Here is a 14581-nt window from a genome sequence, read left to right as displayed (position 1 = left end):
CATGCACACCATACTGCGTGAGAAACACTATTTAACTAACTTCTTACCTAAGAATGCACCTCTGATAACCCTCTCAGGCCCATCCAACCTGATAGAAGGATACGGAAAGGCCCATATTATGTTGTTCAATGGTATTCAATTAACCATTAAAGAGACACTTTATTCTTCACGTTCCGACAGAACGTTGCTAAATTTTAGAGATATTCGAGATGATCAATATCATGTTGAAACCACTTAAGAGAATGGTTCAAAATTATCACTTTTTATGAATATGGTCGAAGACGTATTTATGAGAAGCCGCAACGTCTCCCAAGTGGGTTGTACATAGCAACCATTCGAGCCATTGAAACCCATCACGTGGCCTACCCTATGGCTGGGTTCCAGAGCATTCTCATGCTTGGCATGATCGAATAAGACACCCCAGATGAGATATGATGCGTCGTATCCTCAAAGTATCTCATGGGCATCACTTAAAATCTTATCCCGACCATCCGTTTTGCAAAGCATGCACCCTGGGAAAGTTAAACATTCAACCCTCACTTACAAAGATTATTCATGATCCTCCATAAGTTTCTTCAGAATATTCAGGGGGATATTTATGGACTTATCCAACCAATGTGTGGACCATTTAGATACTTCATGGTGTTGGTTGATGCATCAACGTGATGGTCACATGTCTGCTTATTATCCACATGCAATGTTGTATTTGCGAAACTCCTAGCATAAATTATTAAGCTTAGGGCTCACCACCCTGACTATCCAATCAAGTTGATTCGACTGGATAATGCTGGAGAGTTTACGTCACAAACTTTTGACGATTATTGTATGTCTGTTGGGATTGAAGTTGAACATCATGTACCCTATATTCACACCCACAACGGTCTGGCAAAAGCTTTCATAAAGCGCCTTCAAACGATAGCTCAAACTTTGGTTATGCGAACCAACTTATTGGTATCTGCTTGGGGCCATACAATATTGCACGCAACCATGTGGGTTTGCCTGAGGCTCACCGCTACCCAACCTTATTCACCATTACATTTGGTTACTGGATACGAGCTTGACGTTTCGCATTTATGTGTGTTTGGGTGTGCAGTCTATATGTCAATAGCGCCACCACTATGTACCAAAATAGGTCATCAGAGAAAAATAGGAATCTATGTCGATTATGATTCACTGTCCATTATTCGTTACTTAGAACCCTTGACAGAAGATCTCTTTATTGCACGTTTTGCGAATTGTCACTTTGATGAGATAGTCTTCCCGTTATTAAGGAGAGATAAGATCACTAACATTCCTGTAGAACGCTGCAAATTGTCGTGGATTACTCCCATTATGTCTCATTTAGATCCATGCACCCCTCAGTCTGAAACTGAAGTGCGACGTATTCTAGATCTTCAGAACATCGCTCAAAGCATGCCAGATGTTTTTACTGATCTAGATAAGGTGACGATATCACATATACCCGCTGCAAACGCACATGCAAAGATGAACATACTTAACGTACGTCATACCATTGCCTTGAAATGCCGGACCGTCCCAGAGGGTGGGGCGGTCGTACCTCCCACATGGCCTAGTATATTGGCAACTAGCCAATCATCTTTTCCTACCCTGAAGCGTGGCAGACCCCCTGGTTCAAAGGATTCACAACTCTAGAAGAGGAAAACGGCACAAACTAGTGAACCTAGTCTGATTCGACCATTGCTTACTCATCTGGTTCAACGCATGAGGTTATTATAGATTATGATGATGTCTTAGATGAGACAACCCAACCTCTAGAGAATGGTGAGATTTCGGTCCATTATGTAGTCTTTTATGAGGTTTGAAATCAGAATAAGATGATTGTTGATGATGCATTTGCTTATACAGTTGCTTCTGACATCATACTTAGCGATGACATTAAACCACGTTCCTTTGATGAATGTCGATATAGAAAAGATTAGTTAAACTAGAAACAAGCAATCTAGGTCGAACTTGATTCGCTTGCAAAACGTAAGGTGTTTTGGCATATAGCTTCTACTCCACCAAATGTGATGCATGTAGGCTACAAATGGGTTTTTGTAAGGAAGCGTAATGAAAGGAATGAAATAGTGCAATACAAAGCATGCCTCGTAGTGCAAGGCTTCTCTCAACGCTCTGGGATTGATTACGAGGATATATATTCCCCCGTAATGGACGTCACAATGTTCTGCTACCTTATCAGTTTGGTAGTTTTCGAAAAATTGACTATGCAGCTCACAGACGTGGTAACTGCGTATCTCTATGAGGATCTAGATACAAAATTCTACATGAAAGTTCCAGAAGGACTTCCATTTACTGGTTCAAATAGTTCTAGACCACGGAACACTATCTCGATTAGATTGAGGAGATCATTATACAAATTGAAATAATCGGGGTGGATGTGGTATAACCGTCTGAGTGAATATTTGATAAGTTAGGGTTATGTGAACAACGAACTATGCCTATGCGTGTTCATTAAGAAGTCACATTCCGGATTTGCGGTCGTTGCAGTTTATGTCGACGACATAAACCTCATCGAGACTCCTGGAGAACTTGAGGAAATTGTCGTTCACTTAAAATCGGAATTTGAGATGAAAGATCTTGGAAAAACTTGATATTGTCTTGGCATGGAGATCGAACATTATTCAGATGGAATCCTAGTACATCAATTGAACTACACCTAAAAGATGTTGCAACATTTTAATGAGGATAAAGCGAAGCATTCGAGTACTCTTATGGTCATTCGGACTCTATATGCTAAACAAGATCCCTTCCATCCCAAGAAGGATGAAGAAGATATTTTAAAGCCAAAAGTTCCATAGCTAAGTGCAATTAGTGCTTTATTGTACTTGGCTCAATGCACTAGACTCGACATCTCCTTCGCTGTTAATCTTTTGGCTAGATACAACAATGCGCCTACACGTAAACACTGGAATGGTGTTAAAGATATTTTTCGCTACCTCAAGGGTACGACGGATTTGAGCTTGTTCTACACCCATGAATCCTCGAGAGGAATCGCTACCCTCTTAGTCCTCGGGTTGATTCCCGCCTTGTTGGTTACATAGATACTGGTTATCTGTCTGACCCACATAGGGCACGTTCTCAAACAGGCTATGTCTTTACTGTTGGAGACACCTTTATTAGTTGCAACTTCTTCAAACCATGCTAGGATTCTCGCCTTGCACGAAGCCTCACTTGAGTGTTTTTGGTTGAGAGCAGTCATGGAACATATTCGAAGCACTAGTGGTCTTACTTCCATCGTTGACCTTTCTACGACGATCTTTGAAGACAATGTAGCATGTATCAAACAGCTAAAGAAGGGATACATCAAAGGAGACAACACCAAGCACATATCGCTGAAGTTCTTTTATTTTCACCCACAACAACAACATCATAACATTAAAGTCAAGCAAATATGTTCCCAAGACAACTTAGCCAATCTTTTTACCAAGTTATTGCCCAAGTCTACTTTTCAGAAGCTCATCCAAGGAATCGGTATGCGTAAATTGTTTGAGTTGAATTTCATGTAGTTCTCTTATTTGGAAGTTATGTCGAACTTAAGGAGAGTATCCAGACGCATACTCACTTGATCTTAATATACTCTTTTTCCTACAATTAGGAGCATTTTTCCCACTGAGTTTTTGCTATCTAACGAGGTTTTAATGAGGCACCCATTCTGGGATGATCATACTTCATTGAGTTCATTACTTTTGTCTTGTTTGACGTTTGTTTTAGACATTATGCATACTTCTCACTTTTCTCCTTAGTTTATAGGTTTTTACCTACCTTAGGTTTTATCATAGCGAGGGTTTTGTGAGTTTTACTACCTATGCATGCTTTTTTTTAAATTTGAGACTCACATTCACCCGTTGTGTCAACGACTTCATCAACTATTCTACCTCATCTGCTAAAGATTTGATGCGACGTTTTATTTGAGTATTTACACACTTAAAGTGGAGTGTTGCATTCCTATTGGATTAGGAATGTGATTGTGTAAATCCTAGTGTATCTAAGAGTATCTTTTTATTAAAGTTGTAATCCTATTAAGGTAAGGATTTAACTTATTCTACTACTATAAATAAAGGCAGGGTGATGCAACACACACCTCAGAATTACATCTCTATGTTGCCACCGGCCCCTCTCCCTCTTTATCTTAAATACAGTTTAGTCAAATAGGCCTACAACAATGTTCGATTTTTCCCTAAAACAAATTATTATAAATGGAATAATATCTTGACCTAACCAAAGAAACTAAGAAATTATTTTTTAAAGAAAGGAATTAATAATAAAAATGATACGAAACAACCGGGAACAAACCTTCTCCTTGCTACCTGGCCTTTTTTTCTTTTAACAATAAACAACCAAATTCCAAAGCCCACTCTCCTCCTTGTCTCGCTCTTTATCCATCTTCATACTCTCTCTCTCCCCCTCTCTCTCTCTCTCTCTCTCTCTCTCTCTTCCTCTACAGAAGAAGAACAAGAGAACCCTCATCACTTGGCTTGCCTGAATCATCGTGTGAGTGACAGAGTGAGTGAATGGCGAAGAACGAGGCTTCGTTGGAATCGGTGGACGACTTCTTGAAGCGGTGTCGGCAGTCGGGAGATGCCGCATACGCCGCCTTGAGATCAGTGCTGGAGCGTCTCGAGGATCCAAAAACCCGAACTCAAGCTCGGATCTTCCTCACGGACCTCCAGAACCGCTTCCCCTCCAAGGAGTCCTGCGATCAATGTTTTCGCACCTACCATTTTCAGATTGAAGACATCTTCTTCGATCAGTATGAAGGTCTCTCTCCCTCTCTCATTCAGTATCGATTCTGTTTGGTTACCGAGATACTGTAGGAAATGGAAAATTGAAGGGTTTTTTTATTAACACCCCATAATCAAATTTTTCTTCTATAATTCCAAATTTACCCTTCATTTAAACCTGCATAAAATAAAACTCCCCAGTCCATCACCATTGTTCAGATCCTCGCCTTTTATTTATATTATACTGTTTACATTTTCTCAACATCATTATAATCATCTTTGTACTTATTTTTGTTCTTTTTCTTTTGCATGATATTCATATCAATTTTCGATTTGAGAACTATACCAAGTCCAACCAGGAATTCCCAAGCAAGGATATGAATATTATCCAGATGAAAAAGTACAAAATAAGAACAAAACCCTACTGCAGTAGCGTGAAACCTGGATAATAGGATATGATTTTAATTTCAAGATCATTATCAAAAGCAATTAGCTAGGAATGAACTCCTAATACAGTTTCTAGAAACCTGCAGAAAAAGCTCCTTAGAAAACAGGGTACATGCAATGCTCTTATTGCCTCTCCAAAGGTTCAGATGATCCGAAGTTTCATACTTTGATAGGTTGGTTGGTTGTGAGATTTTTTATTTTTATTGGGAAGGTAACAAAAAGAAGGGTAAAACTGAAATTATCGAGAAAATTTTTAATTGTGGGGTGTATTTAACAAATTATGAGGTGTTCATAAAACAATCCAAAATTGAATTATCCAATGACTCACTGCAATTGTTTGTCTCAGTTCTTTTGACTGTCCTTTTGCTTTGTGTGCGTGTCTGATTTTGTGGGCGTTTTCGTAATGGCGAAAAATTGGTACTCTGGCATTTGGCTTCTTTTTGCTTTTACTCGTCGTTTTCTCAGTAACCAATCCTATATTCCTATTCCTTGTTTGGTTTGTTTCTGGGAAACCAAAGTCACTTTTCCTTCTCCAGCGGCGGACTTCAAATTTTCTATTTTTAATTACCGAACAAGCACAATTTTTATAATATCGTCCAAGTCTTTTTTTTTTGTTCATTTTCAATTGTCGATTTAATCTTAATGAGTTCGAAGTTGGCCATAAGATTACAGTATAACAGGACAGTTCTGAACAGATAAACTGTAGCATACGATGGGGATATCGCAATTGAATATTGCGGTTTCCGAATGATAATCTGAAATCATGGATGGATTTACGCTTCTTGTTGGCTATACTCCTACGGCCTGTTTCGGACGGTCGAACGGGGGGTGGGGGCATTATAGAATCACTAATGGCCGCACAATTGTTTGCTTGCCATGGTGGTTGAATCAGCTGGTCTGAACCTGTTATTGGGCTACTACAGGTCACCAGGGTAGGAAGAAATTGACGATGATGGTTATCCCCAGTATTTTTGTTCCAGAAGACTGGTCTTTTACTTTTTTTGAAGGACTAAACAGACATTCCGATTCTATCTTCAAGGACAAGTCAGTTGCTGAGCTTGGTTGTGGAAATGGTTGGATATCCATTGCCATTGCTGAGAAGTGGTTGCCATCAAAGGTAGTTTTGGTTTTTGTTTGTCCTACTTTACCATGCATGTTATTAGTCTTTATTCTGTTCACATTTCAACCTTTCCTGCTTCTCTGAATGATGAAGAAACTACCCTTTTCAGGTGTACGGCCTTGATATCAATCCTAGAGCAGTAAAGATGTCATGGATAAACTTGTACTTAAATGCTTTGGACGAAAAAGGTCAACCCATCTATGATGCTGAGAAGAAAAGTTTGCTGGACAGGGTAGAGTTTCATGAATCGGATCTGCTATCTTATTGTAGAGATAATGACATTCAACTAGAACGAATTGTTGGATGCATACCTCAGGTATTGTCGACAATTACAATAAGATAAAGTTAGTTTGTCTAATGTCCGTTTTGAAGGTTCCTCATGTGAATAATCATTTGACTCCTCATTCATTTTCCTTGTTTGGGTTCTTGCAGATTCTTAACCCAAATCCAGATGCTATGTCTAAAATGATTACAGAGAATGCAAGTGAGGAATTTCTACATTCGTTGAGCAATTATTGTGCACTTCAGGTTAGGACGGAACCTTGATAGTGTGTTCTGCATTGATTGTATAATTTGTATCTTAAGAGGCATCCAGTGCTACATAGATATTATCATAATTAGTTTTTCTAGTTACACATGGAAACTGTTTGCTAATGAAATGTAGTATGGCCTTGTGACAACTGGCCAACTGATTTCTAGTAATTCCAGTGTCCAGTCATCATTAGAGACTATAATAGTATTTTTATGTAAACTTTTGTTTTCTACGCAGGGTTTTCTTGAGGATCAGTTTGGCCTAGGTCTGATTGCCCGGGCGGTGGAGGAAGGAATAGCTGTCATTAAACCTATGGGGATAATGATCTTCAACATGGGGGGTCGTCCAGGACAAGCTGTTTGTAAGCACTTGTTTGAACGCCGTGGTTTCCATGTTAACAAGCTTTGGCAAACCAAAATTCTCCAGGCAAGTATACCCCTAATTATGGAAAAGAATTTTATCCTTCAAACTTCTGCAGTTCTCTTGAAATGTGCATTGTTACAGGCTGCAGATACAGATATATCAGCCTTAGTTGAAATTGAAAAGAACAGTCCACACCGTTTTGAGTTCTTTATGGGGCTTTCTGGAGATCAGCCTATTTGTGCTCGTACAGCCTGGGCCTATGGAAATGCTGGTGGCCGAATCTCTCATGCTTTATCAGTATATAGCTGTCAACTTCGCCAACCAAATCAGGTGTGCAGTTCATTTATTATAACAAAGTTGATGTCATTGCGGCTGAAGATAGGAAAACTAAATGGATGCTGAATTAAATAAACTGACAGGTGAAGACAATTTTTGAGTTTCTTGAAAATGGCTTCCACGATATAAGCAGTTCTTTAGACTTATCATTTGAAGATGATGCTGTGGCTGATGAGAAGATTCCCTTCCTAGCTTATCTATCCAGTGTTCTGAAAGGGGGTTCTTTTGGCACATATGAGCCACCAGCTGGAAGCAAACATTTTCGTAGTCTCATTGCTGGGTTTATGAAAACATATCACCGCATTCCGCTCAAAGCTGATGTAAGATGATAACCTCTTGTACAAAACATATATCAACTTTTTCTGTGATAGATGTTATTGATTACTCAACTAAATCATGTTAACTAAAAAGTGGTAGGAAGATCTCACAAACCTGCATGATTATCATCATCCCAGAAAATAGAAAATAATAAAATGAAATGAAGAATGCCATTGAATTAGACTTATCAGGTGACAAATAGATCCCAATGTGAAAATTAGCATGAATTTACATCCTAGAAATGAAGAATGCCATTGAATTATACTTATGGTCAATATTTTCCCTATGGCTTGGAGAATTGAGATTACACAAGTAACAGTGATGTATCCCTTTGTTCTGTCCCCAAGTATAAATTTAATTGATTTGATAAAGTGTATGATGCATGAGGTCTTCAAGATGTTAGTTATCTTGATACATAGGTCAGTTAGCCTTTCTTCCATGTTGGTTATGAGTTTCTCATCACCATTGTGAATATACTGGCTGTGTTTAGTGTCCCTAGTTCTGAATGCTCCTGAAAAATCTGATTACCCCGCTAACCAACTTTTATATGGCTCTTTGATGGATGAGAAAATATGAAATATCTAAATTAATCAAATAATCACAAGATTGGTCATAATAATTAGATAGTTTAGATAATAGATGGCCTGGTGATTTTCCTGTTCAGTTTAATTATATAAGTTCGATGATATTATGACATGTATACACAGATTATCTGTGATTTGTTTTTAAAACTGTATAGTGATCCTCTCCTGCTTTCAAAGTGATGTAGCCAAGAGTTATCTAGAAACATACTTTTACTTCTTTTAAAGTCTAAGTTTTGTAGCAAAATAAAAGAAATAAATTATACCAAAAATAAAGGAAATCTAAGTATTTTTCATTCTTAAGTGTAATCTGCAGAAGTTCATGTTTGTGCCTTTCCTGTTGTGTAGTATAAGGTGCATTCTGACTTGTTTTCTCTCTTTTCTTGTACAAGAATGTGGTTGTCTTTCCTTCAAGGGCTGTGGCGATAGAAAATGCTCTTCGACTGTTCTCGCCTCGTCTTGCAATTGTTGATGAACATCTGACCCGACACCTTCCAAGGGAGTGGTTAACATCGTTAGCAATTGAGGTGTGGTATTTTGATAGTTGTGGTGCTTCTATTTTAATTTGTTCTCTATTACTTTTGTGGTTAAGTGTAATATTAACCCAAAAGTCTGCCCTTGTAACCTTATCATACAAATTTGTAAGTATGTATTAGACACCAAAAGTGACAACCTGGGAAAACAATGTTGATTGCAGTTTAGTGGAATAACTAAAATTTTATTGGATCAACAGTGGGAAGTTGTAGATGTGACTGATATGGTATTCCGAGAGTTTCAGGGCAGGATATAGAAACATGAAGTATAGAAGGACCCAAATCTATAATTTTAGTTTCCGATAAAAGTTTAAAGTAGTCTTGTGTTCATGGGAAATGAGTTCCACAGTTCCACTTATTATCTTTTTGCACTTGAGGCATTCTTCATAACTACGTTTATTTCTGAATCTTAGTGTGCAGGAACTGATAATCCTTCAGAGGATGTACTTACAGTTATTGAAGCGCCTCGCCAGTCTGACTTAATGATAGAGCTAATAAGGAAGCTGAAGCCACAGGTGGTGGTTACTGGGATTGCTGATTATGAAGCTGTTACTAGTTCAGCTTTTGTGCACCTTTTAGATATCACAAGAGAAATTGGATCTCGTTTGTTCTTGGACATATCTGATCACTTTGAGCTATCCAGCCTTCCAGGTTCCAATGGAGTCCTCAAATATATTGGAGGAACTGTGTTGCCATCCCATGCAGCAATTATATGTGGCTTGGTGAAAAATAAGGTATTGTTCTTTCAGTTTGAATTCAGAAATTCCCCAACTTAACCCGGCTATCTCAGGCTTTCTATTTATCTAATTGAATACAAAGCTGTAATGTTAAGATGTCATCTTATCAATTTATCCTTAGCTTTTTTACCATGCAAAATCTTCACATGAAGAGCAGCCAAAATTGTTTTCCAGGTTTATTCGGATCTAGAAGTAGCTTTTGTAATTTCTGAAGAGGAGGCCATCTTCAAGGCCTTGTCGAAGACTGTTGAACTACTAGAAGGGAATACTGCACCAATTAGCCAATGTTATTATGGTTGTCTTTTTCATGAACTTTTAGCTTTTCAGCTTGCTGACAGACATCCTCCTGCACAGGTAATTCATTTCCTTAAAAAAGTATATTTAACTTGAGATATTTGCAGCCAAGAAAGTAATAAATATACCATTTATTTATTTTCTATGTTTAAAGTCTTCCATTTTTTTCATTTTTTGATAACTTTCTCAAAGACATTGTAAGTTGTTATTCTGATTGGATTCGAAAATGCAAATTTTTCTTCTGCCTTTTGTTTTATGTCTATCATCTGTTATCTGCTGAAGATAGTCTGCTTTCTGTTTATGATATTAGGAAGGGAATAAGGGAATGTTTATTGTTGTTAAGCACAGTAAATGTTTGTTTGTCCTATCTAAATTCTTTAGCCCGGTAAATCTCTCTCTGAAGGGTAAATCTCTCTCTGAAGTGTAAAAGTGACCTTTATATAATATTTAATTTCTGACAAAAAACCTGAATATTATGTGTACCTAGTGTCATAATTTGGGAACATAGTAGTTTAGACAATTCTGTGGTGTACCTGATATTTAGGATGTTGAGATTTATCACTTTACCATAAGGACAAGCTTTTCTCTTTTTTTCCTCCTTTAGGATGTTGAGATCTGCCACTGATTTATTTGATGTCAATTATAATTTCTAACACGAAAAAAATTGTGGTGTGGTTTACTACCTGTTCTTGCTGTGAGAAATTTATTGAAGTCTTCAGTAAAACCACATTTTCTCTATTCATGAAGACAAGTTTGCTTATCCAGTTGATTTTCATATATGTTCTTCAGAGGGAATCTGCATTGCCTAAATCAGCAGAGATGATCGGGTTTGCTAGTTCAGCAGTCTCAGTTCTCAATGATGCAGAGCTGTCAATTAGCGAGGCAGAGAACTGCACCCTCATTCACATGGATGTCGATCAAAGCTTCTTGCGTGTACCCTCACCTGTCAAGGCTGCTATTTTCGAAAGTTTTGCTAGACAGAATATAGCTGAGTCAGAAATAGATATCACCACTAGCATCAAGCAATTCATCAAGAGTACTTATGGTTACCCAGTTGACAGCAGCAGTGAATTTATATATGCTGACAGCTCACTTGCTCTGTTTAACAAGCTTGTTCTTTGCTGCATTAAAGAAGGGGGTACATTGTGTTTTCCTGCTGGTGCAAATGGGAACTATGTTTCTGCTGCCAAATTTTTGAAAGCAAATATTGTAACTATACCTACTAAGCCCGCAGATGGCTTTAAACTGACAGACAAAGTGCTTCCTGGGGCACTAGAGACTGTGAGTAAGCCATGGGTATACATTTCTGGACCAACAATTAACCCAACTGGTTTGATATACAGCAACAAAGAGATTGAAATTTTACTCTCTGCGTGTGCTAAAGTTGGGGCTAGAGTTGTGATAGATACTTCCTTCTCAGGCTTGGAATATGACTTTGAGGGTTGGGGTGGCTGGAATCTGGTGGACAGTTTGTCAAAGCTAAATACTAGTAACCCATCTTTTTGTGTCTCTCTGCTTGGGGGATTATCTTTAAAGATGTTGAGTGGAGCACTCAAATTCGGGTTCCTTGTATTAAACCAGTCTGTTTTGGTGGATACATTTTACAGCTTTCCAGGATTGAGCAAGCCTCATAACACTGTTAAATATGCTGTTAAGAAGCTGCTGAGTCTTAGAGAGCAGAAACCGGGAGATCTGTGGGATGCTATTGCAGAACATATAAAAACTTTGAAGAGTCGATCCAAGTGCCTGAAAGAGGTGAACTCCCTCCTCTCTCTCTCTCTCTCTCTCTCTCTCTCTCTCTCTCTCACACACATATTTGTATGTGAGTCTTTATATACATTATACAATAATGTTTTAGCTTGCACTTTCTTGTTTTAATTTGCCATGTCTTCCTAATTTTGTTTGTAATAGACACTGGAGAAGTGCGGGTGGGATGTGGTTGAACCGTGTGGCGGTGTTTCCATGGTGGCCAAGCCGTTGTCCTACTTGAACAAGAGTGTTAAGGTTGATGACTCGAATATCCGGGAAGTCATTCACAAGGCTACTGGCTTATGCATCAACAGTGGAGCCTGGTCTGGAATTCCTGGCTACTGTCGGTTCACCATTGCACTCGAAGAAAGTGAATTCGAGCGCGCTTTGGATTGCATTGCTAAATTTAAGGATGCAACCAAGAACTGAAGTCTATAATGTCTCGCAGATTCTTATTCTGATTCTGATTTTTGCTTTTAATTGCTGGAGGTTGGAGCTGTTGTGGTACAAGCCGATGCGGATGCCGATCCCACTATAAGTTTTATTGCAACACTAGGGAAGTCAGGCTTGTATAATGTGTATTTGCCCTTTTACACAAGGAATGCACCAAAGTTTGAGTGAGCTCAAATGTTTTTACAATTTCGTATTTTCTTGAATACACATCTTCCAATTCCATTCCTAATTTCCCATGATCTCGATCCTATTCATATTTGAAACAATCTCAATCAATACCATATATTAATTTTGTGTATTTTTCTTATAGCACTTTGTGTGTGTTTTTAGTGGCACTTTGTGTGACGACACCTTCATATCAACTTTGTCGACTTTATAGTTTGAGGCGTTTTTATATATATAGTATTATTCATGAAATGTCTCTCTCTCATTCCCTTTCAAAAAAATTGAAGAGCTAATCTCGCTTAGTAATTTATTCTATGAAAAAAATTGAAGGTTAAGGTACAGCATGAAAAACTTAAATTGCAGGCATTTTTATATTGGTCTGGGATGTTAGGGTAAGAAATTCGGGGTGACAGATGAGAATTGATTTACATGAAACAAGATGCATAAAATTATCACACGATTGTTTTGAATAAATCTCATCTCATTCGTAGTTAAGCCCTAGCATAAGAATACTTGGTATTTTAACTTAAGCAACTCTACCTTGAGTTGTTTCTTTTACTATCTGGAACATTCGATAAACCTCGTCTTTTTTTGGGGTCGGTGATGTAATCTTCCATCCCAATCTCATTACTTTGCTAGATTGTTCTATATTTTTCCACAAAACACAAGAAACATCTAGAAAGATGAAAACCATCATCATCTCCCTCCCTCCCTCCCTCCCTATATTTGCATTTGCCCTATAAATAAACTCCCAACCCTCGCCCTTTCCACCTTCTCCCATCAGCGTTACAAAGTTCCAACCCACTCCTCAGTCTTGCAGATTTTCCGCAGTTTAATTAAAGCGCAACAAGCATCTCAGTTATTTGGCCAATTAATAAATTTCCTGCTTCCTCACCGACCGATCACCATTCAGCATTCACCATGCATATGAAGAATAACGTGATGATGGTGGTGCAGTCAGTACTACTTGTGATGATGATGTTCGGCCTCATGGCCCCCTCCCAAACCAATGCCTTGATTACGTACAACCCAATATCCCCCTCCTCCCTCTTGGACCACATGATGATCAATGACCCCTTCAGAACTCTCGAACAGACTCCCTTCACCATCCCAAACCCTACTAAAGTCGTTCAAGAGGCGCTCGCTCTGGCACGTGCTGACTGGAAAGAGACGGCGACTGCACACGTGATCTCATTGGACGTTCCGGGGCTGAAGAAGGAGGATGTCAAGATTGAGGTGGAGGAGAACAGGGTACTGAGGATCAGCGGAGAGAGGAAGGCCGACGACCGGGAAGGTGAACTGCAGGGCGACAACTACCAGTGGCACCGCGCTGAGAGGACAAACGGCAAGTTCTGGAGGCAGTTCAGACTGCCTGGGAACGCCGACTTGGATCAGATAAAGGCTCACCTGGAGGACGGGGTGCTGAAGATTACGGTGCCAAAGTTAGCGGCGGAGAAGAAGAGGCAGCCCAAGCTCATCAACATCGCCTCTTCTTCCTCGTCTGCTGATCATGGGGCGGAAGTCAAACCTACAAAGGTCGCATGAAAGTCAAGAAAGCAACTGAGTACGTAATGTACGTTAAAGCTAATTAAGCGCGCTCACTGCTATAATCAATAGGGTTATATGATGTGTCGTGTTGTAATGTTGATATGGGGATTGATTGAATCAAAACAAGTATTTGTAATGTGCATGCATCATTGAACTTGATTATATTATATTACGTTTTGGCATGATATGAATTAGTGTGATAAGTTGTAGCTATCTTCTGCGTGAGAATAATGCCTTTATTTTTTGCCTTTGCCACTGCCAATGTAACTAAAGAAGTAATATATTGTATAGGAGGATTTCAAGCAAATAACTACTAAACCCCTGAATGATTTGAAGTGAATTTGTTTAAACAAACAACTACTATACCCCTGAATGGCTACACATGCCACCTATACTAATTTGTCATAAAACGTTAGATTGAGCTAGTAAGTTTTTGGAACAACATTGATGAGAAACTTGTTGAAGAGATTGCACTATCTAACCCTTTGTTAGGTTGGTTTTATATGAACATTTATACTTCTTTTTCTAATATTTAGTCATGATTTTGTCTTAAACTGTTGGGTTTAAACATTATACGTTCTGTGCAAGTTTTATAACAAATTATATTTTGTGAAACAGAACTTGGAATTTGAGGCTTATATGGAGAAAACCTGATGATTTCCA

The 14581-nt window shown here is 38.6% G+C and overlaps 2 protein-coding genes across 3 annotated transcripts; both read left to right on the top strand.

Moving 5' to 3' along the window:
- Nucleotides 1-4183: 4183 nt before the first annotated feature.
- LOC137713860 (methionine S-methyltransferase-like) lies at nucleotides 4184-12503 on the top strand. 2 transcript variants are annotated; one of them, XM_068453223.1, is made up of 12 exons: nucleotides 4187-4779; nucleotides 6113-6306; nucleotides 6419-6625; nucleotides 6742-6837; nucleotides 7079-7267; nucleotides 7346-7534; nucleotides 7624-7860; nucleotides 8832-8966; nucleotides 9386-9706; nucleotides 9884-10063; nucleotides 10793-11758; nucleotides 11915-12503. In XM_068453223.1, the coding sequence occupies exons 1-12, from the start codon at nucleotides 4533-4535 to the stop codon at nucleotides 12179-12181; spliced, it is 3228 nt and encodes a 1075-aa protein (XP_068309324.1). In that variant the 5' UTR covers nucleotides 4187-4532; the 3' UTR covers nucleotides 12182-12503. The 2 variants fall into 2 exon arrangements, with proteins under 2 accessions (XP_068309317.1, XP_068309324.1); XM_068453216.1 differs by having other exon boundaries at nucleotides 4184-4779; nucleotides 7079-7534.
- Nucleotides 12504-13150: 647 nt separating this feature from the next.
- Nucleotides 13151-13915, top strand: LOC137728444 (18.1 kDa class I heat shock protein-like). Its single transcript, XM_068467230.1, has one exon. It carries the CDS (start codon nucleotides 13292-13294, stop codon nucleotides 13913-13915), a length of 624 nt encoding a protein of 207 aa, XP_068323331.1. The 5' UTR covers nucleotides 13151-13291.
- The last annotated feature ends 666 nt before the right edge of the window (nucleotides 13916-14581 follow it).

Source organism: Pyrus communis, chromosome 1 (genome assembly GCF_963583255.1).
Source record: "Pyrus communis chromosome 1, drPyrComm1.1, whole genome shotgun sequence".
Classification (NCBI taxonomy): Eukaryota; Viridiplantae; Streptophyta; class Magnoliopsida; order Rosales; family Rosaceae; genus Pyrus; species Pyrus communis.
The sequence above is the reverse complement of the archived record's forward strand: the minus strand, read 5'-3'. Positions and strand labels throughout refer to the sequence as shown.